This window comes from Pleurodeles waltl, chromosome 3_1 (genome assembly GCF_031143425.1).
Source record: "Pleurodeles waltl isolate 20211129_DDA chromosome 3_1, aPleWal1.hap1.20221129, whole genome shotgun sequence".
NCBI classification, from domain to species: Eukaryota; Metazoa; Chordata; class Amphibia; order Caudata; family Salamandridae; genus Pleurodeles; species Pleurodeles waltl.
In genome coordinates, this window is record NC_090440.1 from 606652516 (window position 1) to 606679967 (window position 27452).

General features: G+C 41.8%; 1 protein-coding gene across 1 annotated transcript in view; it reads left to right on the top strand.

Annotated features, from left to right (window-relative positions):
• The window catches only part of LOC138284362 (endogenous retrovirus group PABLB member 1 Env polyprotein-like), a 149599-nt gene extending 122756 nt beyond the window's left edge, over window positions 1-26843 (top strand). Inside the window, exons 2-4 of the mRNA XM_069223055.1 lie at window positions 12546-12679; window positions 18521-18654; window positions 24027-26843. Coding sequence (XP_069079156.1) covers window positions 24736-26016 — 1281 coding nt within the window. The 5' untranslated portion in view covers window positions 12546-12679; window positions 18521-18654; window positions 24027-24735 and the 3' untranslated portion in view covers window positions 26017-26843. The remainder of the gene's footprint in view (window positions 1-12545; window positions 12680-18520; window positions 18655-24026) is intronic.
• The last annotated feature ends 609 nt before the right edge of the window (window positions 26844-27452 follow it).

Consider the following 27452-nt stretch of genomic DNA (forward strand, 5'->3'; position numbering starts at 1 on the left):
TTATGGATGACTCATAATTTATACAACTATCCTTTTGGATCTTCCAGAATTGATTTTCCAGCACAGACTGCACCTCAGTTTGACATGTCACTTGTCTCTGTAGGCCAAAGGGAGGCGATATTGCACTCTAAGGCAGTTTTCTCCCTGTGTGCATAGTAAAGTGTCACTATGGCAAAACACTCACTTAATTACATTGACTTTCTCTATTAGTGAACACTAACATTATAAGGCCTACCCCAGGCCAATACCTAGTTCTGCAGAGCCCTCACTGTTCCAGGCTACCTGTGCGTAGATACTGGGCTGCGCATGAACGTAGTCTCATGTGCAGCCCCACACGTGTGCACAATTGTTCTCATGCAAACAACCAAGTGCCCTTGTTTCTTCACAGCAGGGTTATCTTAAAAGGTGGCCACTGGCGATAAACACGGCAGCCTATTTGCCATGTGATTACCGTGGGTGAGACACCTGTAGTGAGACTCACCCACAGAAAGAAGTCCAAAAAATAGGTGATCTAAAAAGCAAAACATCCAGGAGTACTAAATGGGAGGAACCCAATTGCAACAACTATCATGTGGAATTTATACTGTAATGTATAATTCACTTCTCTCTTCAATGGCATTTTCCAAGCACACACATCTCCTTCAAGATCTCTTGTTTCACATACACAGCTAGGTGTATCACCATTCAGCTACCCAGAAAGTAAAACTGTTCTCCCATTAGAAATTCTCAAACCTAAGAAATTCAAGACTTAAAACAAGTTTTTCAACCTCTCTGGCTCCTCAGATATAGAATGTCATACAAATGCATATCAGACTTCCTCTTGCAATTTTTTTCCTGGTGCCCCCTAAAAATCCGGGTTGCAAAGTCCATCCTTCTTCCCCAACCTAACTGATGCACTTCAAGTTCCCTTTACATTTTAATTACTGTAATATGCTCTCTTTTCTCTGTTTCTAGATCACTATTACTTTCTAAACACAGTGAGTGGTAGAACTGTGTAACATTCTTATCTTTTTACCCCATCAAACTCTTCTTTTCCATTCCTCAACTACTGTATAAGTAACCCCGGGGTGAACTGACTACTCATGTTTTTTTCTAATTCCTGGCTTTTTTCACCTGCCTTGTATTTATGATGAAACTACAGCTGCCTCATCTAATTATGTGAATTTTTGAGTTACAAACCCACCAGCACATCATAATAGACCACTGCCTTTAGCCCCAGTGCGCTGCAGAGCTTCTGCAGATCATTGTATTTATATGAGTTGAAATGATGCTGAGTTCACATTATATCAAGCCAAAAATACCAACAATATGTTACATGAGTTTTATATTTACTGTTGAAAAGTCTGACATATTGGGTCAAACATAAGGGGTAATAAAACATCTAAACAACTCACATCCCAAATCCAAATCAACATGGTGATACTTGCCTAGTCGGTGTTGCTGGTGCAGAGTAGTGGGTATAGATAACAATTCTCACAATTGTAATCCACGTAGCCAACAAGTTGCTTATTCAAGATACACTCATCACATAATGTTCTTAATAAAAGTACATTAAAGTGTCACAGGATTTCATAAAAAGCAATTATTTATTTCAAGTCCATGTGTCATTAAGAAATATATAAATTCGAACAGGTGATCTGCATAAGCATAATCCATACATAAAATAGTCACCAAGCTGACTCATGTTTCAGAGCTGGCATCAGGTGAGACGGCGTATAAAAAACACTCCAAGCCATCTTAAGGGTAATAGGCTGCTTAATGGAACAGGTCTGGAAGACTTACCAACAACCAATTACCTAGTCAGAATGCCTTACAAACTTATATTAACCTTACTAATACATTAAAAAAATCCTAAACCAACCAACTCATTCTAAAATCTTAATGCCCTCCCTCTAATGTATTACCTCTCACCCACCCAAACCTGTCGTACTGCTCATGCACCCAATGATGCCACCAAATGCTCTTCTGTCGCCTTTTCCCAATCCATCCCCTTGCTCCCTGGCCACCACCCTGACGTCACTGGGCTGTATTCACCCGATCGGGCCTGCCTGCCAGTGAAAAAATAAAAAAATACTTACAAATTATAGATCTGCCTTATTGAGTACACACCTTGAAGGTTATCATTAATGCACATGCCCATAAAATGACAGACTTAAAAAACTGTCACCACCTAAAAGACACAAATAAGTAAGTGCAATGAAGGGAGCATGAAACTTTACTACCTGAAAAAAAAAAAAAATTAACATAGTAGGAAAAAGAGGGAAGGGTGGACCAGATGACACAAACTAGCTGCTCTGCCCTTCGATGTAACAAAGGCCAAAGAGGCTGTCCAAACACTCCATACCTACCTAAATCCATTTTGTGTTCCACCCATACCCCAGGCAATCAGTGTGGGCATGGGATACCCCAAGAAAGCAGCATTTGCCTGTAATCTCTAGGGGAAGGTTTTCTAGCTTCCCCAGGCTTCTTTTGGGTGGGACAGCACACAAAAAGAGTCTCCACGCTATCTTAAGGGTAAAATGTCACTTTAATAGAACAGGTCTGGAAGACTAAACATATCCAGCTTCCCAGGCAAAGTGCCTTAAAAACTAAAATTAGCCTCACTAAAATTCCTAAACCAACCCATCTCTTTTAAATTTAAATTCTTAGTGCCCCTTCCTAAAATCTTCTACACTTTATATACCCAAACCTGTCATATTACTCATACCCAATTACATCACCAATAGCTACCCCCTTACCTTTGCCCAATCTATCTCCTTGCTCCCTTACCGTAGCCCTGACCTCACTGGGCTGTGCTCATTCACCCTGTGTGCTCCCTCATCACAACAACTTTCCAATTGACACTGCCAAGCAAGAAACCTCAAAGGTGTTTTCCTGGCCCACCCACCCCTCTAATAATAAATCCATTGAAACTAAAAACACATTAACCCTGATAATATCTCCCCAGTAACGTAGCTACTATTAGATGCAGCTACATCAAGTGGTACTCCTTGCCTAGCATAGACACGTAAACAATCCTGGTGAAAGAAAGACCGATCATTCTGTACAATCTCCTCATATTTAAAGACTAAGGGCCAGATGTACAAACGATTTTGCATTTGCAAACGGTTCAAATCGCAAAATTCCACTGTTTGCGAATGCAAAATAGCCATTAAGAATGTATAAAAGGCATTCACAGTGCAACATTAAGGAATCACTAAACCAGTGATTCCCTAAAATTGTGACTCAATTTTGCAAATCGCAAAGTGAGATTTACAAATAAGGAATCGCAAATTAAATGAATGAACCATTCGCAAATTGCGATTGGTCACAAAACTAGGATTTTGCATGTGCAGTTTACCACCAACTCAAATCAGGTGGTAATCAGGTGCAACCCATAAAAAGAGGCCCAGAGTGCATCATCCCTTTTCAACAATGCGCTCTCATGCTTCTTCCAAATCAATGAGCACATAAAATTCCCCAACACCCCACAGGACTTGCAGCTCACAAAATTAAATGTTTAGGAGGTAGCCCAATTCCCACGTCATTGGCTGCATTGATGGTAGACATGTCACAATCTGTCCCCCATCTGACACTGAATAAATCTACAGGAATAGAAACAATAGCCATTTCATGAACATCAAGGTCAACTGCAGTGCTTCACACATCATCACTGGTTTAGTGGCCAGATTCTCTGGTAGAACACATGACTCGTATATCTTCAGACATAGTGGCATATACTTGATGGAGAATTTGGAGGATACCTACTCGGTAATTCCAAACAGAACAATGCTGCATTTTGCACAGGTGTGAAATGAGAATAACTCAATGTTCACTCCTGTCATTGTAGAAGACAGTACATATGCAGTGAGGTCCTTCATCCTCACACTATACCTCAATCCAGCCACAACAAGTGAACGGATTTACAATGCAGCACATAGGAGAACGCAAAGTGTCATGGAGAGGACCTTTGGCCTGCTGAAGAGTTGCTTCCGATTGCTGTGCAAAAATGTCGGGCACTGCAATACAGTCCTGAAGCGTGCTGTTAGATTGTGGCCACATGTGCTACGTTGGACAACATCGCAACAACAGGAGACATATCCCTGAAATCCACAGATACAGAGTCAGATGAGGGTGGCAGCTCATTGCCACCTACAGCAGGCAAAGACATGCAGACATGATGTGCAACTATTTTTGATGTAAGTAATGAAAGCACCACATATTGTTCCTTTTTTGCTACAGGCATCACATTTATTGCCTTAACTTCAAGTCAAAAATGTGGGTATAGAACATAGGTAGTGCAAAAGCACTATCAGTGCTCAAATCAAATGATATGCTATTAACATCATATAAGCAATGCAATGTCCCAAAATATGCAAGGCCCAGCACATGTCCACATTACTTTTTGCGCCCGCACTCCACTAGAATGGTTAGTAGGCTCAGTGGCATCTGTTGTTGCAGGTTCTGAGACAGTACTGTGTCTGGAACTGTGACGCATAGGATCCATCACAGGGGCAGGCACACTACTGAGGCTAGAGAGCTCCTCACTATCCCCACCACCAAGGTTCCTATTCGCGGCACTCCGAGCTGTCTGTATGGTCTCCAGTGCATTGGTAACCTGCACCAATCCCCGTGTAATGTCCCTACTGCAATGTGCCATTTCCACAGGCATGCCCACAGCACATCGTGACAGCAAAGCAGTTGCATTAGGTGATTGACAGATCTGCTGAACCCATCCAATCTGCCCAATTATTGGTGACGGTGCCGACAGTGGGTGACATGGTCCTGCTGCATTACTGTGCAGAGTTCCTTAATTGCATTTGTCATCTCCCTTAGATTGTCTGCTGTAGCTTTCTGTCCTTCTGAACTGTTGCATTCAGCTGGCACAAGTTGTGATTGTGAAACACCAACTGACTGTGCATTGTTTTCATGTGCTTAAATTGTAGGCACTGCACCTTTAACATGGATGCCTCCAGACCACCAAACAGAGATGGGTCCTCACCTTCCTCTCAGCTCTGTCTGACATCTGTTCTTTGTCTCCAGAGGGGAGTGTACTGGTGCTGGAAAAGGGACTGTCATTTGCAGGTATGGCTACCATCAGAAGGGGGTGTCTTTAGGCAAGTCATCCTAGTCCTGAGTAAACTCAGCGAGTGGTTCCACTGTTGCCCTGTGTCTGGGTGGTGTAGGTGTAATGAACACAACGATGTTGGTCTCAGACCGTTCTGGCTTTACTTAATCCCCTCTGTTTCTGTTTCTGCTGCATTGGTGCAGGATTATCTGCAACATCAATGTGCAGTATGTCAGTTAAAATATACTTTTTTATGTCTCTGTTCACAGTTACAATATTTAGTAAACAGTTTCCCTGATATAATGCTGCAATATTTGTTCTAAGTGCACTGTTGGAGTATGGACTTCCACTCCCATAAGGCATTGTGGGATAGCATGGAAAGTGTGGCATGGGCTACTTTTTACAGTGTGTGTTAACATGTAATTTAACATGTGTTTGTATGGGTACATTTTTTAATACGCATATGGTGACTCAATGAATTACTTCCCTTACCTTTGCTAGTGCCTGGGGTTTTTTGATTTATGTTGTCTATGATTATAGAATGGATTTTTAAAAATGTGTGGGCTGGCGATTGACAAAAATTGTTCTTAAACCAAAGCAAGATAAACATTTTTTTAACACTAGCAGAAAGGCGAAGGAATTGGGCTATCCCAATATTGTATCAGTTTGGAGGTGTACAGTGAATTAACACATTATAGGAATATGCATTTGGGAGAGGTATTAAAAGAAAGTTTTAGCATTTATGAAGTTTGGTTAGGATTGCACCTTATCCCAAAATGGCAACCATAAGACTAGCAGGAATGAGCTTAAGGTGCATAGCTACAACAGTAGGTTTGTAGTCAGGGAACATACAAGATAATTATCAAATTATTCTTTACTTTAAGAGAAGCTCCTTTGATATGAACAGAGTGTAATGTAACTAACCATTGAAGTAGGAATTGGTTTAATAGCTCCTAAGACAATTTAAGATGGCACTCATTGAAACAAGTGGGCAGATTGAGTAAACACAAGACATGGGTATAGGTGGGTGTACCACATTGGTGTAAACCCAGCAAGTATTTAAATGAGGTTCGAGGCCGCATATGAGTTGATTATACAACACGTGGTTGGATGTTTGGTGACTGAACTACAAAAAAGGGGAGCTGAAGTTATACGGTTCGGGTTGGGTGTCGTTTGGTGTTAAAACACCGGGCGGTGGAAAATTGGACACAGTTATGTGGAGCATGCGGTTGAATTTATGTTCCAAACTCTGTCTTAGATTTGCTAAGGATTTGTGTACTAGAACATATATGAGACAGTATGTAGAAGTGTACAGAACCTCTGGGTGATTCATTGACAATAGCGGTTAGGATCTAGTGAGACTCTCAGGTAAAGATAATGTTCGAGGAGATAAAGAATTTGATAATTCAGCAGGTACTGTGTAACACAATTCATTAAACATTGCTTCTAATAGATGTTAAATATGAAAATGTTTTTTAGATCAATTGAGAATAACAGATCATAAACGAGATAGAGGATCCGGATAGTAATGGATCAAAGAATGTCTGTAATTGGGTTAAACTAATAAAATGAGTATATGTTGGATCAAAATACACAATATAAGAAACTGAGAGAAATATAGAATTAAAAACGGTCTATTCTATATAATCAAATAGATAATGCTAACAAGCTAGAAACATGTTGATAGTGGTAATTTACTGACAGAAACAAAAATGAAGATCTGTCTGTCTTTTGTTATCTACCTGTCAGGCAGAAGGAACCCTATTAGCTTGTTAATGAAGAGAACAGGTTCTTTCCAAGGCATACCCTATACTTCTTATTTAAGAAAGGTTCAAATATTGCTTAAAATTTAGACCCCATAGTTGAGGCAACATCATAACTGATTATAACTTACACACTACATTAATCAGGTATGACCTAGTAAATAATATAAATAAGGAAAAGAGAAGTAGAATAAGATGGATGTTAATTCATGGGTTGTAAGATTTTTACTCTCTTTCCTTTTTGTAGACGGTTTCTTTTTGGCTTTGAAATTGAAACTGTTATATTATTGGGCTATCATGCACAGTGGGATTCCAGCACATTGAGGTGGAACCCAAATAGGATCATTTAAGAACTAAAGGTGGGTGTAAGTGGCAGAATGTCAAGTGGTTGGTATGATGGAAATATGAACAGAACATCTAAATGAGCCCTCCATTGGTGAAGTAGTGAAGACATGGGTGAAGTGGAACATGAGGGTAATCCCCTTTGACTAGTTTGTGAGGAAAGTGTGAATGCTAATGAAAGTGGAGATGACAGTAAATTTCCTTAGAGTTTCATCTTTGGCTTGTGGTACCACTCCTGTGTCAAGGTTGTGTAGGCTTTTAATGTACTTAGAAGAGTATTATATGTATAAATTACTAATATTCTTTGTACAGGTTTTCATGTTTTTAAGTTTATGTTTGGGAGATAATATTTGGATTCTTGTCCTGAAGAAGGTGGGTACATTGTAATATTCCACGGAGACACATCAGCAGATACCTTTGGTCTAGATGTGATGAACTGTGGAATACAATAGATGATTATTATCTATGTACATCTTGTATCCTGAATTGTAATTCAAACAGATTAGTGAAGTCAAAGACACATGACGGTTGTCTTGTGGGGTTCTCCCTTTTTGTATGTTTTTAATTAATTGTTTATGTAGAAGGATTTTGAATGATTTGAGCCATAACTGAGATGTTTTTAATTTTAGGGTAAAAAAAGAAATAACGTTGACAGGAATCTGATGTATAATTTGTCTTTATCTGTTTATGATATATTTGGATGTTTTTAATATAAGTTCTGTTTGCTCCAAGGAGAGATAAGTGTGTGAAATTGTTGTAGAGAGGTGAGTGATTTGTCTTGGTTCCTCTTAAGTGCTGAGTTTTGAATTCTCAAGGGTAGGTTTTGCTTTGATAACACAATTGGTTGGGACAAGATCTGTGTTGTAGGTAAGCAGGTTTTCTAGTTCCTCCAAAATCAGCGTATTCCAAAGTCAATGTGTAATTGAAGGTACAATGATTTTAGTTAGGTATGAGTTGTGGTGTCTTGTGGTAGAAGACAATGAAGTAGTGGTCTGACCATGTGACTGGAGTGATCCTTTTGAATGCGACTGGTTCAGTGTAAATGATATCAAATTTGTGTTCTGCGATGTGTGTGGGATTGGGGACGAGCGAAGTTGTCTGTGTCTAGACCAGTAAGGATGGTTCTGTGATGTAGCATATTAGGTTTATTAAACCATATCTTGAGGTCAATGAGAATGTATAGTTTTGAGGTTGGAGATTGTGTCTACCAATGTGCATGTGTATTTTCCATTGCTGGACGGTGGTCTGTAGAGGAGGAGAAAGTAAAATGATAAGGTAGAGATAGGGTTGCATCTGGTAAGGAGGGCCTCACAACATTGTAAAGAAACATCCTCAATTTTGGTGAGATTTGTTGTTCCTTTATATGATGGCTAAGCCACCTACTGTTTTGCCTGTGCAATTTTGTGTTACAGATTAATAACCTAGTGGAACAGCTTTATGCAATTCCAGTGCCATATCTTCTCCCACCAATGATTAAGCTATGAAAATTTAGTCAGGTTCCGTGCCTATCAATAGGATGATGGTACTTGTTTTTATCTAAATGGAACCAGCACTAATCCGTAGGCAGTCTAAAGTATGTATTTTGCAAGTGATGTGAGTTTCTCCTGCAGGAGAGTGAGTTGAGTATTGCCATTTGAGGTTGTGGGTGGTGTGCTTTTCTTGGTGGTGCTAACTGCATGGAGATAGAAAAAGTGTTCTTTTTGTTTTATCATTATCTTACTCCAGAAGGCTTAGAAGACATGTTTTGGGTCTGGTGATGTGAGTGCTAGTGAGTCTGCTTGAAATGTATGGGGTGTGCAGTAGAGTTGTGTGTGGAAGGTAGGCTTGTTTTGCAGTAGAGAAGGGAATGCAAGGTTATGGAGGGTGTTTTTGATTTCTTGTATTGTGAAAATTGAAGGTGGAAGGTGTATGGGTGAGGGGTGGTGGTGGAACATGAAGGTCATATTTTATTGCTCTGAATTGAGCAATGGGTGATAGAAGTGTGAGTGAGTGTTGTCTGTTTGTGGACTGAATGATTGGTGTATTTGTTGCAAGGAGAGTGTGAAGTAGAGATGGGTTTAAATGTGTGCTTTTTATGCTGGTTTCCAGAGTAGAGGGGATATGGGTAGGTATGTTCAGATTGTTGGGAGTTATTGAATGTGTGAGATTTTGTTCAGATATTTTGGTTTGTTTTTTGTAGGGTAGTATTATCTGTTGTTTTAGTAGTGACTTGAGGTGTAGGATTTTAGTGAGAAAGACTGGTGAATTGTGCATGTTAAAGGAGAAGTAGGGTGGGATTGTGTGCGAGAGTACAGTCTCTGTGTAATGTGAGAGTGGGAAAGTATTTGTTGTATTGTGGTTCTAAAAATTCTGGACCCATGTAATTTACTTTGCCACAGCAGTTCGATTTTAGTATCAAAAGACTGATAATGACTAGTACACTAAGCTTGAGCATTTTCGCTCAATTCCAGCAGCGTTTTCACCTCGAAATCGCCATTTTCGTCCTGCACTCGTGGCTCCCATTTTATACACGGCAGCCATTTTTAAAAGTTGCCCTCAGATAGGATTATAATACAGTCAGATTTGATTCCAAGGACACGTACACCTTGATTGACTTTTCTCTGACCTGGGCAAGCTGGAACCATTGCCTCAGGCCAAACCTGTTTGGTCAGTCCCTCTCCCAGTGGCCGAATCAGATAGCATCAAGGCACACCATGCCATAAAACCCTTATTATCGCTCACACACCCTGCTTAATCTTGCTCACACCTGCACCTGCTCTTTTCTTCTTCTTACTTTACGAGGGGGAGGTGCCCGTTTTTATTGGGGGTCCACACTTATCTGATGTAAAATACTAGGCCTTGCCGGGTAATTTATTATGGGTTGGATGACATGAAATATGAGGTTTCATCATGACACTGTTTTTTCCTTTGTAATGAAAACATGTGAATGACCAACCAAAATGTCAAGAATGTTTGCCTGAAGCTTAAAAAACTGTATATAAGGAAACCTGACTTTGCATTGAAACACAGTCTCCTGAGAACATACAAACCGTGCTGTTGTACTTCTAGGACGCTTGTTACTTGGTTGCAGCCAATAAATTCGATCTTTGACTTCACCTAGAAGACTCTGAGTTTCTGTGGTCTGAATCAGGAAAGTACCCGAGGTCTTTGGGTGTACCCTGGCACCACTGGGTTACCGGATCAGTACCGGTTCTGAAAAACCCAGTACCTCAGTTGGCGCCCAACGTGGGGCGATACCAGCGGTACCGGTCCAAGCCTGAGGTCCGTGAGGAGCTTCGTGTGAAAATTCTGGAGGAAGGCCGCCACTTCATTGACCCCTGCATGTCGACGTGGTCCGAAAGTCTTTGCTGCGAGGTTCCCCGCTTCCCGACGGCTACAAAGGACTGCTACCCTGGCTATCGCCCTGATTTGGACCTTTGATGTTTGGTAGAGCGAAACGATAAGACGAGTCTTCTGGTGACGTCATCGATATTTTCAGTTAAGTATAAGTGGAGCGTCTCCCAGTCCTTAGTTGGACACTTGGTTTGGTCCTTAGTTGGACATTTGGTTTGGTATCCCTTCGGGATCACTTTGATTTGGAACTTGCAAGTACCAAAGCCGAAGGACTCGTGTATTCACGAGACTATCGTAAACGATAATCCTTTGAAGTTTGAAGCTAGACTAGTGAGCGAAGATGCCTGGTCTTAGCAGACTTGGAAATTTGTTTTGTCTTGATTGTAAAAGGGACTCCCGGTTGGAGGACTCATGTCCGGTTCCTCCGATTGGAACTCCAACCTATGAACTATATGTGAAGCACGGAGTAGGCCCCATCACATATAATGAAGTATGGATCCGTTACACCAGAAAATATGGTGTTTTAAAATGGCCCCAAAATGGTAGCTTTGACACAGAAATCTTAGATAACCTCGAAGTTAGACTTTTTAAGAAGAAAGCCCGGCCGGCAATGTTTGATTCTTTCCGCTTATGGCGTAAGGAAGCCAAGCAAAAGGAAATTAAATTAGCTAAGAAAAATAAGAGAGAAAAAGGTATTTCGATTATGCAAGCTGCTATACAGTTTAAAGATAACGAAGTAGAACAGTTGAATGAGCAGTTGCATAGGCGACATAAAATGACAGTAGATAAATGCTATCCAGTTTTGCCGCCTCTTCAGCAAGATGCAGCAAAAGACTCTGAAAAAGATCCCCTAATGTCGCATTTGCTAAGTTCGCCACCACCCTATGCGCAGAATGCCACAGCACCTCCGCAACCTCTAGTTGCATAACCAGTGGTTGCATTGCCTCCTGCTCCTCCACAGCACCCACCAGCTATTCTTCAGTTGGTTCCTATTCCTCCGGTGCAGCCTCCTCAAGGGCCACCGGCTTTGAAATCTGCTCTGCCTTTACTTCCTACAACTTTGACTACTATAGCGACTACCACTCCTGGTATTGTTTCTGACACTGCTTCTGTCTCTGCCTTGTCTCATTCTGTTTTTCCTCCTGTTCATTTGTCAACCTCTCCCTCTATCCGTCAGAGAATGACAAACTGTCAAAGCCCAGCTCACCTGAGTTCTTGTTCAGTTCTGATGGAGGTTGAAGACAATCCGACCCCACCCTGAAACTGCTTGTTCCAGCACACTAGTTTTTAAAACAGTGCACTAAGAACAGAAGCTCAAGGGAAGGGGGGAAGTGGATAAAATAAAAAAGAGAGACAACACCGTTCTTGCGTTTCCACTGTTGAAGTGCTGCACAAATCTGCGGCCCTTTCTGACTTCTGTAGAAACTGGTGCCTAATGAAACATAAACAAAGAACAGATAAGTGCAACCTATTCCTAAATGGGTTCCTGACTATCCCTTTATTTATTAGAAATTCTCTTTTAAAAGTACCTCTTGGATCCTGGTCTCTAGTTTCCAGGTTTGGAATGTGTTACTGCTCTAGGATGTGTTTTCTATTACTGTAAAGCTTCTAAAACATTAAACAAATACCGTTATCAGAATTACCAATATCAAACATTCATCATAATATAACTAAAGCCTAAATTCCCAATAGCAGACTCACTTTTCCCATATTTCCAGAATCTTTTATAAAACAAATACTGTACTTTTACATCAAAATACAGCATGTAATTTGTGCAAGTCCTTGATTTACTGTTTGCCTTGCTGTTAATGGTTTCCACTGTTCGATTCTTAAAAGTTCCATGAGAAAAAACAATGTTTGCTTCACAAAGTTCTGCAAAATATTCTTGTAACAAAGAGTTTGAATCACAATGTTCGTGGAAGGTATTTCGTTTCAAATTGTCTATACACGAATCCAGAAATTGTTGTCAAAGTTCTTTCAGGTAATAAAAGGTTTTGCACTTACTTGTTGCTGGCAAGAGATACTGATCAGTCTAACCTTGTCTTCTTTCTCTTTTGCAGGTTACTCATAGGAGAGAGGCTGAAGCAAGGAGGAACCGGAAACCGGAAGAAGGAAGAGCCAGAAGCTGCGCCCATTGAAGTCAATGAAAGTCTGTAAAGAGCAGGAGTGCCAGCGCTGAGGGATCTGTTCTCAGGTAAGCGGGAGGTAGACGAGCACAAGCACTGGGTGAGGCTCGGGGGCTGCCTTTTATAGACAGGGCTGGGTGTGGTCCTCACATGCTGCACATGTTCTTGGAAGGTGTGCAGAGCTGGGTGTGGTTTGAAGAGCTGGGTGTGGTCCTCACATGCTGCACATGTTCTTGAAAGGTGTGCAGAGTTTTCAGTTATTATGCAAATGAGTTGGATTAACACATGGCCTAAGGAGGAGTGTTTTAAAGAAGCCTTGGTAAAAGCAAGGCCCAATGTGTAAACAAAACAGCACATTAAACAACATACACAGAAGCCTGGGGGGGGGGGAAGGTGAGATAACAAGAAAGGCTTTCAATAGTAAGTTTAAAAGGGAGCTATTACAGAACCCACTAGTGCAGTGAGAGGGGACATGCTCTTTGCTGTGTACAAACCCTAACAGTTGCCCCCCTCAAAGGCCCTCCTACAGGACGGGGTTTTCCTGGATTTTTTAAATAAAACTGTCTAATCAGCTGTAGGGCATGTACATATGATGCTGGTTCCCATGAATTCTCAGATTCATCATATCCTTTCCATTCTACTAAATAAAACAGACGTCCACTAATTCTTTTTGAGTCTTTTATGCTTTTCACTTCATATTCCAGATTTCCCTTAATTGGTACGGGTGGAGGTGGTGGTTCAGGTCGGGTTTTTGAGTTGTACGGCTTAAGCAAGGACACATGGAATGTAGTATGTACTGGATATTCTTTTGGTAAATCTAATTTTACTGTTACCGGGTTTACTATGGCAGTTATACTAAAGGGTCCAATGAAACGTGGTTGCAGCTTTCGGGATCCCTCTATGTTTAGGTTCTTTGTGGAGAGCCATACCTTGTCACCAATTTTATACATTGGGGCCTCAGACCTGTGTTTGTCTGCTTGTCTTTTCATGCTTTCCTTGTACTTTAATAAATGTTTCCTGGCTTTGTTTTGTATGTCACCTAACCTCGTTAGTCTATCCGTTACTGTAGGCAACAGGGAATCTTCTAACAAAATGGGTATAGCTCTTGGATGATACCCCTGCAAGAAATAGAATGGTGAGCAAAGTAGAGCTGAATGCTCAGTATTATTATAAACAAACTCTGCTACAGGGAGAGCTTCCAACCATTCACTAGAATAATCAGCCAATAAACAACGTAGCGTTTGAAGTAAGGTTTGGTTCAGTCGTTCAGTCTGTCCAAGTGTCTCTGGGTGGAAAGCAGTGGATAAGGCCACATCTATTTTCAGTTTTTCACATAATTTTTTCCAAAATCTGGAGTTGAACTGGCTCCCTCGGTCTGACACCACTTTGCTTGGCAAACCATGTAAACGCACAATTTCCCTTATAAAAATATCGGCAAATTCTGCCGCCGTGGGTAATTTCCGTAATGGTACAAAATGTGCCATTTTAGATAAAAAATCTACTATAACCAACACTGTTGTGAAGGATTTTACAGGTGGTAAACCTACAATAAAGTCTACGCTCACAGTGTGCCAAGGTTGTTTGGGTGTTGGCATTGGTATTAACAAGCCGTCAGGAGCCTTATGAGAAGATTTATGTCTTGCACAAATTGGACAGGTAGTGACAAATTGCTTAATGTCCTTTCTTATAGTGTCCCACCAAAAGTGTTTTTGCACATTTTCCAGGGTTTTTACCCAACCAGGATGACCTGCCAACGGTGAGGCGTGATGCCAAATTATCACCTGTGTTTGTAATTCAGAGGTGGGCACTAACAGCATGTTGTCGTGATACAATAAACCTCGTTGTATTGTGTTATGGGAATCCTTTAACCAATCCTGAGGTGCTATTTGCATGTGTGCATTATATAGATCTGTGATGAAATCCTTCTGTTGTACTGGTGCCAACAACTTTTGGGGAGGAATAATGGGTTCTCCTATTTTATCTTGTTTCATGTCTGAGGTATGTCCGTATCTAGATAACACATCAGATTGAATTTGTTGTGCACCTGGTCTATAGGTTATAACAAAGTCAAATGTGCTAAAAAAATGTAACCAGCGCATCTGACGTGGTGTTAGTGCTTTAAGTGATCCAAAAAACTGTAGGTTCTTATGGTCAGAAAAGATTGTAACTGGGTACTTGGCTCCCATTAAATGGTGCCTCCATTCTGAAAAGGCTACTTTGATAGCTAGTAGTTCCCTTTCAGCCACAGTGTAATTTTGTTCAGCTGGCAATAACTTTTTGGAATAGAAGGCTATAGGATGTAACTGGCCATCTACTGCATCTCGTTGAGAGAGAACTCCTCCTAAAGCTACCTGTGAAGCATCCGCTTCAACAAAAAAGGGCAAGTCAGGATCAGGATGTTTCAGAATTGGGGCTGAAGTGAACTTTTGTTTTAGGAGTTGAAAGGCGTGTGCCGCCTCATCAGTCCAAAGAAATCGTTGCCCTTTCCGCAACAAGGTAGTTATTGGGGCCGCAATGTCTGCAAAATGTGCAATAAACCTCCTATAAAAATTGGCGAAACCCAGAAATTTCTGAATATCTTTTACAGAGGATGGTTCTGGCCAATCAGCAATAGCACTGATTTTCTTTACATCCATAGTTATTCCTTGAGGTGACAGGCAGTATCCTAAAAAGTCCACCTTGTTGACATTAAAAGTACACTTTTCTAACTTAGCAAAAAGATGATTTTCTTTTAACTTTGATAATACTGCACGAACATGTTGGATATGTTCTTCTGAGTTCTAAGAGTAAATGAGGATGTCGTCTATTTATACTATGACACAAACGTCCAGGAATTCGTGTAGGACCTCATTTATAAAGAACTGAAAGGCCGCAGGGGCATTACATAACCCAAAGGGCATTACTGTGTACTCAAATAAACCAAACTTTGTCATGAAAGCTGTCTTCCACTCATCCCCCTCTTTTACTCGGACCAGGTGGTAAGCTCCCCGCAGATCTAGTTTAGTGTATACAGTAGAATGTCTTAATTGATCCAACAACACAGGTATTAGAGGAAGAGGATATTTATTCTTTATTGTAGCCTTATTTAGTCCTTTATAATCGATACACGCGCGCAGGGATTTATCCGGCTTCGGGATAAAAAAGAGTGGAGATGACACCGGAGATGTGGAATGACGGATGAACCCAGACTGTAGTAGGTCATCTAGGTAGGTTCTTAAGTATTTGGTTTCTTCGTCAGTCAAAGCATATACTCTGTTATTAGGTAAAGGGGCCCCTGGGATAAGATCTATACGGCAGTCATAAGACCGATGTGGGGGCAGCACACTAGCCTTTACTGGATCAAAGACGTCTTTAAAGTCAGAATATTCAGGAGGGAGACTTGGTTCATCTTGTGTAACACTAGCACAGTGTAATACTGTGCTCTGTTCTGTACCTGCTTCTTGATAGCAATTGGTTCTACAGAAAGAGGAATCCAAAGTAACAGTTCTATTCACCCAATCAATTTTTGGGTTATGAGTTGTTAACCAGGGTACCCCGAGAATCAAACCAAAATTAGGAGTATCTATCAGATCAAAGCTAATCACCTCTGTGTGCCCGTTCTGACAGACCATAACAAGTGGACTTGTTTGTTTTGTGATTAATCCAGAGGTCAATTCTGACCCATCCACTGCACATACTGCTTCTGGACAAGGCTTTAGGCACATAGGAAGTCCTAAGATTTCAGCTAACTTATTATCCACAAAATTTCCTGTCGCGCCTGAGTCCAGTAGGACAGAGAGAGAATGCCTCACTTGGGTAGTAACAATTAAAACGACCTGAATTATGAAATGTCTAGGTATGTGCGGTACCCTGAAGGCTGCAGCATTAGAGGTTTGATTAAGATGTTTTCTCGAACAAGTAACCTCTCCCCTTGTCGAGCTTAATCGTTTCCCGATTCAGTTGAGGAGGTGGAGGAAACAGCACCCTTTCGTGGAGTTTTAGGCTTTACTGGACATTCTCTGGCAAAGTGACCTGCCCTGCCACAATATAAACATAATTGAAATTTTCTCCTTCTTTCTTTTTCCTCTGATGTGAGTGGACCTCTGAGTGTCCCTATTTGCATAGGCTCTGGTTCAGGGAGTTTATTATCTGTGTCTTTCTTCTCGTGTCTAATAAAAGTTAACCGTGATTCCAGTTTGTATTTATCTCCCTTTCTTTCTCCTAGTCTATGTTCTAATTTCACAACTAAATCTACAAAGTCCGAATAGTCTTTTGGCAAATCAACGATATGAGCCAGCGCGTCTTTTAACTCGTCTCTCAAACCTTTATAAAAAAGGGAGACACGCTTTTCTTCTGGCCACTGTGTCTCGGTGAGTAAACGATTAAAACTAGTGAGATAGGTCAATAAATCCTTGTTACCTTGTTTAAGATTTAAAAGCTCATTATCACTTGCCTTCATGAAAGTGTGTTTTGCAAAAAGGCTGGTCATGGTACGTTTAAATTGATTCCAATTATGGAGGATGGGATCATCTCTATCCACGAAAGGAATTGACCAATTGGCTGCTGTGCCACCCAAATAAGACAAGACGAATGCCACTTTCGTATCATCAGTAGGGAACTGTTGTGGCTTACAAATGAAGTGTAATTGACATTGATTGATAAAAACATGGAATTTGTTACTATCTCCATGAAAACGTTCAGGTGCTGCTAAGGGCACAACATTAGGAACATTAACAGTAACCTCAACTGGGGAAGGCAAAGTTGTATGTTTTGATGGCGCCCCTGTCTCTGAGGAGGTTTTAAACAAAGGCGTAGAAGCTGTGTTCCACTGAGATCCCCTAAATTTATACCTGCTTAAATCCTGTTTTAAAGAGGTATTCTCCATCTTTAATCTCTCTATTTCCTCTTGCATATGTTGCAAGATGCCAGACACTGATTCATTATGAGCCAAGTCCTCATTTAGGGCCTGCGCCATATCCGTGACGTCAATGCCCTCTATTTCTTCCCCGGTATTCATCGTCCACCAGAACTGAAATTTTTTAAGGCTTGTGCTTCTGTCAAAGCCCAGCTCACCTGAGTTCTTGTTCAGTTCTGATGGAGGTTGAAGACAATCCGACCCCACCCTGAAACTGCTTGTTCCAGCACACTAGTTTTTAAAACAGTGCACTAAGAACAGAAGCTCAAGGGAAGGGGGGGGGGGAGTGGATAAAATAAAAAAGAGAGACAACACCGTTCTTGCGTTTCCACTGTTGAAGTGCTGCACAAATCTGCGGCCCTTTCTGACTTCTGTAGAAACTGGTGCCTAATGAAACATAAACAAAGAACAGATAAGTGCAACCTATTCCTAAATGGGTTCCTGACTATCCCTTTATTTATTAGAAATTCTCTTTTAAAAGTACCTCTTGGATCCTGGTCTCTAGTTTCCAGGTTTGGAATGTGTTACTGCTCTAGGATGTGTTTTCTATTACTGTAAAGCTTCTAAAACATTAAACAAATACCGTTATCAGAATTACCAATATCAAACATTCATCATAATATAACTAAAGCCTAAATTCCCAATAGCAGACTCACTTTTCCCATATTTCCAGAATCTTTTATAAAACAAATACTGTACTTTTACATCAAAATACAGCATGTAATTTGTGCAAGTCCTTGATTTACTGTTTGCCTTGCTGTTAATGGTTTCCACTGTTCGATTCTTAAAAGTTCCATGAGAAAAAACAATGTTTGCTTCACAAAGTTCTGCAAAATATTCTTGTAACAAAGAGTTTGAATCACAATGTTCGTGGAAGGTATTTCGTTTCAAATTGTCTATACACGAATCCAGAAATTGTTGTCAAAGTTCTTTCAGGTAATAAAAGGTTTTGCACTTACTTGTTGCTGGCAAGAGATACTGATCAGTCTAACCTTGTCTTCTTTCTCTTTTGCAGGTTACTCATAGGAGAGAGGCTGAAGCAAGGAGGAACCGGAAACCGGATGAAGGAAGAGCCAGAAGCTGCGCCCATTGAAGTCAATGAAAGTCTGTAAAGAGCAGGAGTGCCAGCGCTGAGGGATCTGTTCTCAGGTAAGCGGGAGGTAGACGAGCACAAGCACTGGGTGAGGCTCGGGGGCTGCCTTTTATAGACAGGGCTGGGTGTGGTCCTCACATGCTGCACATGTTCTTGGAAGGTGTGCAGAGCTGGGTGTGGTTTGAAGAGCTGGGTGTGGTCCTCACATGCTGCACATGTTCTTGAAAGGTGTGCAGAGTTTTCAGTTATTATGCAAATGAGTTGGATTAACACATGGCCTAAGGAGGAGTGTTTTAAAGAAGCCTTGGTAAAAGCAAGGCCCAATGTGTAAACAAAACAGAACATTAAACAACATACACAGAAGCCTAGGGGGGGGGGTGAAGGTGAGATAACAAGAAAGGCTTTCAATAGTAAGTTTAAAAGGGAGCTATTACAGAACCCACTAGTGCAGTGAGAGGGGACATGCTCTTTGCTGTGTACAAACCCTAACACAAACACTGTGACTAGTCTTTTATCCCCTCTCTTTGGGTCATTAGCTACGATCCCAGTTTCAGAGCGTAAACAATTGCGTAGCCAATTGCCTGATGGTAGGGAGAAAGAGACACTGAATTATTTGGCGCATAAATGGGTTACTGAACCAGCGAGATATGAACTAGAGTCTGTTATGGATGTCTTCCATCAGTGGGAAGAACCGAAACAGAGATACGTTTTTGAGAAAATGTGTACTTTTCTTTCTGAGGATTTAGAGGAAAATGGTTTGGAGCCCAATCCGCCTAAGTTGTGTCGTGTACGGTTCGATTTTGCGACAGGTTTGATTGTGGGTTCAGATGTCGAGAAAGCAGTTGCGATGTTATTGTCGTTTAGGACTGAAGGTGTTTCCAGGTTATTGTTTAAATATGATTCTTCTGCTAAAAAGAAAGGGAAACAGTACCCCATGAGAGAAGTTCCCCCACAATGGAGGGAAGGGGACCCAAATGCTAATCCACCTGTCCTGCCTCATTTCCAGCGTGTATGGGTACACGTTTCATGGAAGCGAGCTGAAGTTTTAGCCCTTAAGCAGACATTGCCTGATCCCCGTAAGAATCCTACAGGGTATTACAAGGAATTGTCACAGACTGCGGGGTCTTGCATTATGAATTTAGCTGACATAGACATGTTGTTTGGGAATGTTGTTCCACAGCCTTTATGGGGAAAGATTCGCCATACAGACCATGCTCAAGAGTTAGGTGACACATGGGCTAATATTGCTGCTGCAGATGCCCGACAAATTGGTGGTGCTAAACCTGAGCCTTTAGTGACAGAGCTTCCTGGTAGGATTATTGATTACATGAAAACTATAATGCCTGCGATGCGTGTAAACTGGGATAAATTGTCTGCATGTAAGCAAAAGAAAGAAGAAACGGTATCAGATTTCTTCACCAGGTTTGAAGAAACGTTTGTGGACCACAGTGGTCAAGATATGAGCACGCAAGGTGGTCAACGTTTGTTCGTCGATAAATTTGTGCATAATCTGCTTCCTGAGTTGTGTAAAAAGTTAAAAGATTCAGAAAGTTCTTGGGCAGTTTCCTCTTCAGCGCAGATATTGGCTACTGCACAGTACTACGAAAATAGAGATAAAGATGAGAGAGATAGAGTAGAGAAGAAAACTAAAGAATTGAAAACGAAGGTTCTGTTACAACAAGCGTACCCGCCACGTGGTGGTCAAAATAGTGGTGCACAGAGTAACTATCAGAACAACTATCAGAATAACTATCAGCCCCAACCGTTTCAGAGAAACTCGCAAAGAGCCGAGTATGCTCAACCACGTATCCCAGTAGGTCCCAATCAGTGTTCATATTGCAAGGAAGAGGGTCATTTCAAGTATAGTTGCCCTGCTTTGCTACAGCGCGCAAATGGTACTTCTGGTTTAAGAGGTCGAGGTGTTCCACTTGCACCTAGAGGAAGAGGACGTGGATATGTTCCCCAGAGCGCGCACCCATTCCTCCCTCAAAACTCAATGAACAGATTTGATCAACAGGTTAATGCATCTGGTAGGACGGCTCAGTACTATACTGATGATTACTATACAGAGGATGAGCATTTGGACAGTAATGATTGCTAGGACAGCCATAGACAAAGAGAGGGAGTTGTTTCAGTTCCAGTAGATCAGAGTGGGTCTTATGTTAAGGTGATTGCATCAGGTGTGTCAGAACCTTTTCTGTTGGATACTGGTGCTACCAAGAGTTCTATTATGCACTCAAAACTCCCTGGCGCACCTTTGTCTGGCGAAACAAATGTATCAGTAGGGTTTTCCGGCGCCCCAGTTAGAAATCCGATTTCTAACCCTATATCTCTTTCTGTTGGACCTTGTAAATTTGAAACACCCCTTATTTTGACGACAGGTTGTGGCGAGAACTTGTTAGGATTAGATCTGTTAAAGAGATTGTATGCAACATTGTATTGCTCTCCTTCTGGAGTACAACTCACATTGGGTAAGAAAGTGGTTTCACCAATGTATTTGTCAAAGGACAGATTTCCACCAGAATTTTCGTCTCTTCCTAATACTCTTTGGGCTACTGGACCTAATGATGTAGGTCTTTTGGAAATTCAGCCATATGTGATAACATTAAAAGCCAATGTTAAAATGCCACGTATTCCCCAATACAAGATCTCTAGTGAAGGGGAAAAAGCGTTGTTAGCAATTATTTGTGATCTGATTGAGAAGGATGTAATTGAAGAGACAAGAGGCAACGTTTGTAATAGTCCTGTTTTGCCTGTCTTGAAGCATACTGACCCTACTCAGCCACATGTTTATAGGTTTGTAATTGATCTTAGAGAGGTGAACAAAATAGTTGTGCCACAGTTTCCAGTCGTCCCCGATATCACTGCATTGTTGACAATGATTCCAGCTTCAGCCACTTGGTTTTCAGTGATAGACCTGAAAAATGCTTTCTTCAGCATCCCTATAGCAGAAGAGAGCAGGGACATTTTTGGCTTCAATTTGGGAGGATGAAGCTTCAGATTTAAGAGAGCTCCTCAAGGCTATTGTGAAAGTCCATCTATCTATAGTCAGGCTTTGAAAGCACAACTTGACACTCTTATGTTACCTGATGGCGCCACTCTCATTCAATATGTCGATGATTTGCTAGTTGCTGCAGATACTAAGGAGATCTGCAAAGAAGCAACATTGTCATTATTGCGTCATTTGTCTGATTTACACCACAAAGTGTCCCTTTCAAAGTTACAGTATTGTCAAAAAGAAGTGACCTATTTAGGTCATCTCTTTTCGAAGGAGGGAAGGCAACTGACCCCAGAGAGAATCAGGGCTGTTGCAGCAATGAGTGTGCCAAGAACACAGAGAGAAGTGCGTGCTTTCTTGGGTATTACATCATATTGCAGACAATGGATACCTAATTTTTCGTTAATAGCCAAACCCTTGGTGGCATTAACTTGTAAAGATACACCAAATCCCGTCCCATGGTCTGAAGATTGTCAGAAAAGTTTTGTCGAATTACGTGATGCATTATGTTCAGCTCCTGTGTTGGGTACCCCCAACTACAGCAAGCCTTTTACATTGTATGTCCATGAGAAAGAAGGTTGTGCGTTAGCAGTTTTGACACAACAGTTTGGAGACAGGGAGCGTCCATGCACCTATTTCTCTTCAACCTTAGACCCAGTAGCTAAGGCACTACCAAGCTGCTTAAGAGCGGCAGCGGCAACTGCTGTTTCTATCCGACAGTCTGCTGGTTTAGTGATGAATAACACATTAATCGTAATGGTTCCACATGCAGTGGACACGTTGTTAAACAGAACCAAGACACAGCATTTAACTAGTGCTCGATTGTCAGGTTACGAGTTGACATTGTTAGCAAGCCATGTACATATAAAAAGATGCACTACACTTAACCCAGCTACGTTATTGCCAATTGTGACGGAGTTAGATACTTCTGAACAACATGATTGTCTCCATAGAACAGAAGAAGAAACGAAAGGGAGAATAGACCTTCTGGACACTCCCGTTGCAGAGAGTGATGGTACTTTGTGGGTGGATGGTTCATGCTTTAAGCTCACGAATGGTGACACGACTGCGGCGTATGCTGTGACAACTTTGTGTACGATTGTTGAAGCTGCACGTATCCCACACAATTCAGCCCAAGCAGCTGAGTTAATAGCCCTAACAAGAGCATGTACAGTATCAAAAGGAATGAAAGTGACTATCTATACCGATAGCCAATATGCGTTTGGTGTGGCCCATAGTTTTGGGCGTTTGTGGAAGGAATGTGGGTTCCTCACCTCGCATGGAACTAAAATACAGCATGGTCAGTTGGTAAATGAGCTCCTTGATTCACTTACTTTACCGTTGCAAGTTGCGATTGTGAAGTGTAGCGCACATAAAAAGGTGACTGATGATGTTGGTCGTGGGAATGCATTTGCTGACGAGGTCGCAAAAGGAACGGCAAGGAATGTGATGAGCCGAATGTATGTCGCGGGCCCTGCAAGATGGATTGGTGATGTTGGAATGTGTGAAGACACGATAGAAAGCGTGAAATCGATTCAAGCTGAAGCCACAGAGAGAGAATTGAGTGTGTGGAGAGAAAGTACAGGTAAATTGGATGCGAATGGTTGTTGGGTCGAGTTGTCAGAACATCAAAGATGGTTGCTACCCGATGCGTATGTGCTTGCAGTAGTTACAATGGCTTATGGAATGGCTCACATCAGTGTGAAAGGGATTTGTAAGTTGTTGGCCCCAGTATGGCAAAATGCAGGAATTCCCAAGTGCGCAGGAAATGTGGTTAAAAATTGCATGGTATGCCTGAAACACAACCCTGGTAGAGGAACCCCAACTCCAGCTGGTCATTTTGCACCTCCTACGTATCCGTTTGAGGTTTTGCAGCTAGATTTCATCCACATGGAGAGGTGCAACAACTTAAAATACGTACTCGTTGTTGTTTGTGCCTTTTCAAGATGGGTGGAAGCCTATCCCCTAAAAGACAATACTGCGCTATCCACAGCCAAAGCCCTTGTGAAAGAGTTCTTCCCTAGATTCGGAATGCCGAGAATGATCTGGAGTGACAATGGAAGTGAATTTGTGGGTCAAGTGATGAAGAAAGTATGCAAAGGGCTAGGCATAAACCAAAAGTTTCACGCTGCAAATCACCCCCAATCAGCTGGATTAGTGGAGTGCTATAATGGCACTCTAAAGCTAAAATTGGCCAAGATACAAGCGAGCTCTGGTCTTAAATGGCCTGACGCTCTACCCTTAGCACTCCTATCAACCAGAATGACTGTGCATTCACGAGTGAAACTTAGTCCTTATGAAATAGTCTTTGGCCGCCCGGCCAATATATGGGGAGTGCCCAGGCCCAAGAAGTTTAGCGAGATAGAGCATCCTGTTTTGCTTGACTATCTGTATGAATTGACGGCTAAATTGCGTGTTTTACATCAACAGGTCCACGACACCCTGCCTCCGGTCTCTGAATCTCCAGGTCATCCCATTGAGCCTGGATCCTGGGTTTTAATAAAGAACTTTCAGCGAACCAAAAACGAGCAGCCCAGGTGGACCGGACCGCACCTCGTTCTTCTCTCCACAAGATCAGCTGTTTGAGTAGAAGGGAAGAAACACTGGATCCATGGGACCCATTGCAAAAGGGTACCCCTACCTCTGCCATATGACCGGTGGGTCCAGGAAGGTGTCGCCGACTGAGAGACTGAAACCGTGCCACGTTTTCTGCCTTTCAGCGATGCACGAATAAAAGGAACACTCACTGAGAAAGAAAGTGATGACATTTTACAATCAGCAGTATCACCGTCAGTTCGATTGGACACTACAGAACCTGAACTCCTTTTTCAGGACCACACGATACCTGGGACTAACCGTTATAATCTACGACCAAGAATAAAGGACAAATAAAGCAGTTTACTTTTCTTCCCTTTAGCAAAGTTCTCCAATATGGAAAATTATTTTTGAATGACTTTTTGCTTTTTTGTGTTTTTTGAACCTCCATCCGGGTTCAGCTGTAGGATCGTGGCTGAAAAGACTTGGGGGGTAGCCTGTGGACACAAGGTCTACAGGTCTGGTTTGTTCTAGAGCGGCCTGGAACATTCAGAACACTCCTAAGTGAAGTAAACCAACCGCCACAAACGGCAACGGTTAGAGGATGGAATCTTTCCAAAATGGAGAACAAGTTGAAAGACTGAGTTTCAAGAAGAGAATATGTGAAACGATAACCAGGAAACGGTTTTTGCTGCTGTGCATTTTTATGTTATTTAGTATACTGATGTTTTTTATAGGATATGTTTTATTCTGTTTTAACGTGATATTGGCACCCACTACCTCGTCTACACCTCCTCCTTCCACTGTTTCCCCACATTCTTTTCAACTCCTCCCTAAACATGAATCTGCTAGGAGACTAGAGTTCATTAATAACTCCTTCATCCAGCTTTTGCACCAACACCAACTAGTGATAAATACAACTAACTGTTGGGTGTGTGGCCTTATGCCTCACACAGCAGATAAAGGTATCCCTTATCTGATCCTGCCTTTCAGCCACAATGGTTCCGTGTGGGCATTCAGAACGATATTCATCTATGCACACTACCCCCTACGTTTTGCGGAAGACAACCCTAAGAAAAATGCTTTAGTTAAAGGTATCATAGACATGATGAAGGACAATATCTTCTACGAGACTATCCCCAGAGATGAGACAATAGCATATATAGGATGGAACATGACCGGATATGAAGCCACAATGAGTGAGAAACAGCAAGCTAAGATATCTTCCCTGATTTGGGTTATACCCCATCAGGGTCACCTGTGTCTGCAAGGTACTGGCAAGAATCCCAGAGCTCAGCTAGGGGAAAGCGTCTGCACTGAGACATATGTCTTCGCATCTCAGACCTCCCCTCCGCTCTTGGCAGCTAAGGGTACCTATTTCATCTGCCATGATAGAGCCTTTACATGGTTGCCCCCTGACTTTTCGGGCACATGCTTCGTTTCGTTCCTGTTGCCCCCTACCTACACAGCAGCGGCAGATTACCACAAGACAAGGATAGTTAGAGGCGTCTTCAGTGAAGAAGACACTGCAGGACAAGAATTTGGGGACTTCGTAAAGGGTTTTCTGCCGTTCTGGGGACAAATAGGTAACAGCAGGAGCATAAGGCAATTGATAAGAGTGGTTGAATCCACCGTGGCTGAAACCGCTGGTGCCCTTGGTAACTTGACTGCTGAGCTCCAGTCGGATCGTCTTATGACCCTTCAGAACAGGGTCGTATTAGATGTCATACTTGCAGACCGGGGTGGAGTATGTACATTGATCCAATCGAGTTGCTGTGTTTTTGTCCCAGATAACGCTCCAACAGTATACCAGGCCATCTCCAAACTGCATAGAATTTCCGAATCTATTCATTTAGATAGAGGAGATTGGTCATTAATGGGATAGTTCTGGGAACTGATATCAGCATGGGGATGGAAGATACTGATGGTCATTGGGATGATCTTGGCCATTCTTTTCCTGTTCTGTCTATGCGTGCAGTGTGCTCCTGCGATATGTGGCCTCTGTGTTACATCATGCATAAGGAAACCTGCACCAAGAGACGAGCTAAATACTAGGATGATGTTACAGCAACATCTCAACGACTTTAGAAACATAGACCTGGACTCAGGTTAGCATGAGAATAGGTTTATTGCCTATGTAAGGGCAAAAGGAGGGTTTGTGGTTCTAAAAATTCTGGACCCATGTAATTTACTTTGCCACAGCAGTACGATTTTAGTATCAAAAGACCGATAATGACTAGTACACTAAGCTTGAGCATTTTCGCTCAATTCCAGCAGCGTTTTCACCTCGAAATCGCCATTTTCGTCCTGCACTCGTGGCTCCCATTTTATACACGGCAGCCATTTTTAAAAGTTGCCCTCACATAGGCTTATAATACAGTCAGATTTGATTCCAAGGACACGTACACCTTGATTGACTTTTCTCTGACCTGGGCAAGCTGGAACCATTGCCTCAGGCCAAACCTGTTTGGTCAGTCCCTCTCCCAGTGGCCGAATCAGATAGCATCAAGGCACACCATGCCATAAAACCCTTATTATCGCTCACACACCCTGCTTAATCTTGCTCACACCTGCACCTGCTCTTTTCTTCTTCTTACTTTACGAGGGGGAGGTGCCCGTTTTTATTGGGGGTCCACACTTATCTGATGTAAAATACTAGGCCTTGCCGGGTAATTTATTATGGGTTGGATGACATGAAATATGAGGTTTCATCATGACACTGTTTTTTCCTTTGTAATGAAAACATGTGAATGACCAACCAAAATGTCAAGAATGTTTGCCTGAAGCTTAAAAAACTGTATATAAGGAAACCTGACTTTGCATTGAAACACAGTCTCCTGAGAACATACAAACCGTGCTGTTGTACTTCTAGGACGCTTGTTACTTGGTTGCAGCCAATAAATTCGATCTTTGACTTCACCTAGAAGACTCTGAGTTTCTGTGGTCTGAATCAGGAAAGTACCAGAGGTCTTTGGGTGTACCCTGGCACCACTGGGTTACCGGATCAGTACCGGTTCTGAAAAACCCAGTACCTCAGTATTTCTGCATAAGATAAGAATGCACCATGAAGGAGGCTGTACATGATGCATGTGTGCGAAGTGGTCATATATATGGAACAAAAGTAGGCCTGGCTGAAATGTATATTATGCTGGCATATTTCACATTATTTTGGGAATTTTGGGTTATGTTTGTTACATGAAATTCCTAAAACATGCCCCATTGCGTCATTATGACACTGTTTGCAGCAAAGCACTAGCATGAGAGTGCAGGAAAAATATAAACAGCCAGAACGTGAGTAGCTGTTATTTGTGGCAAATATAT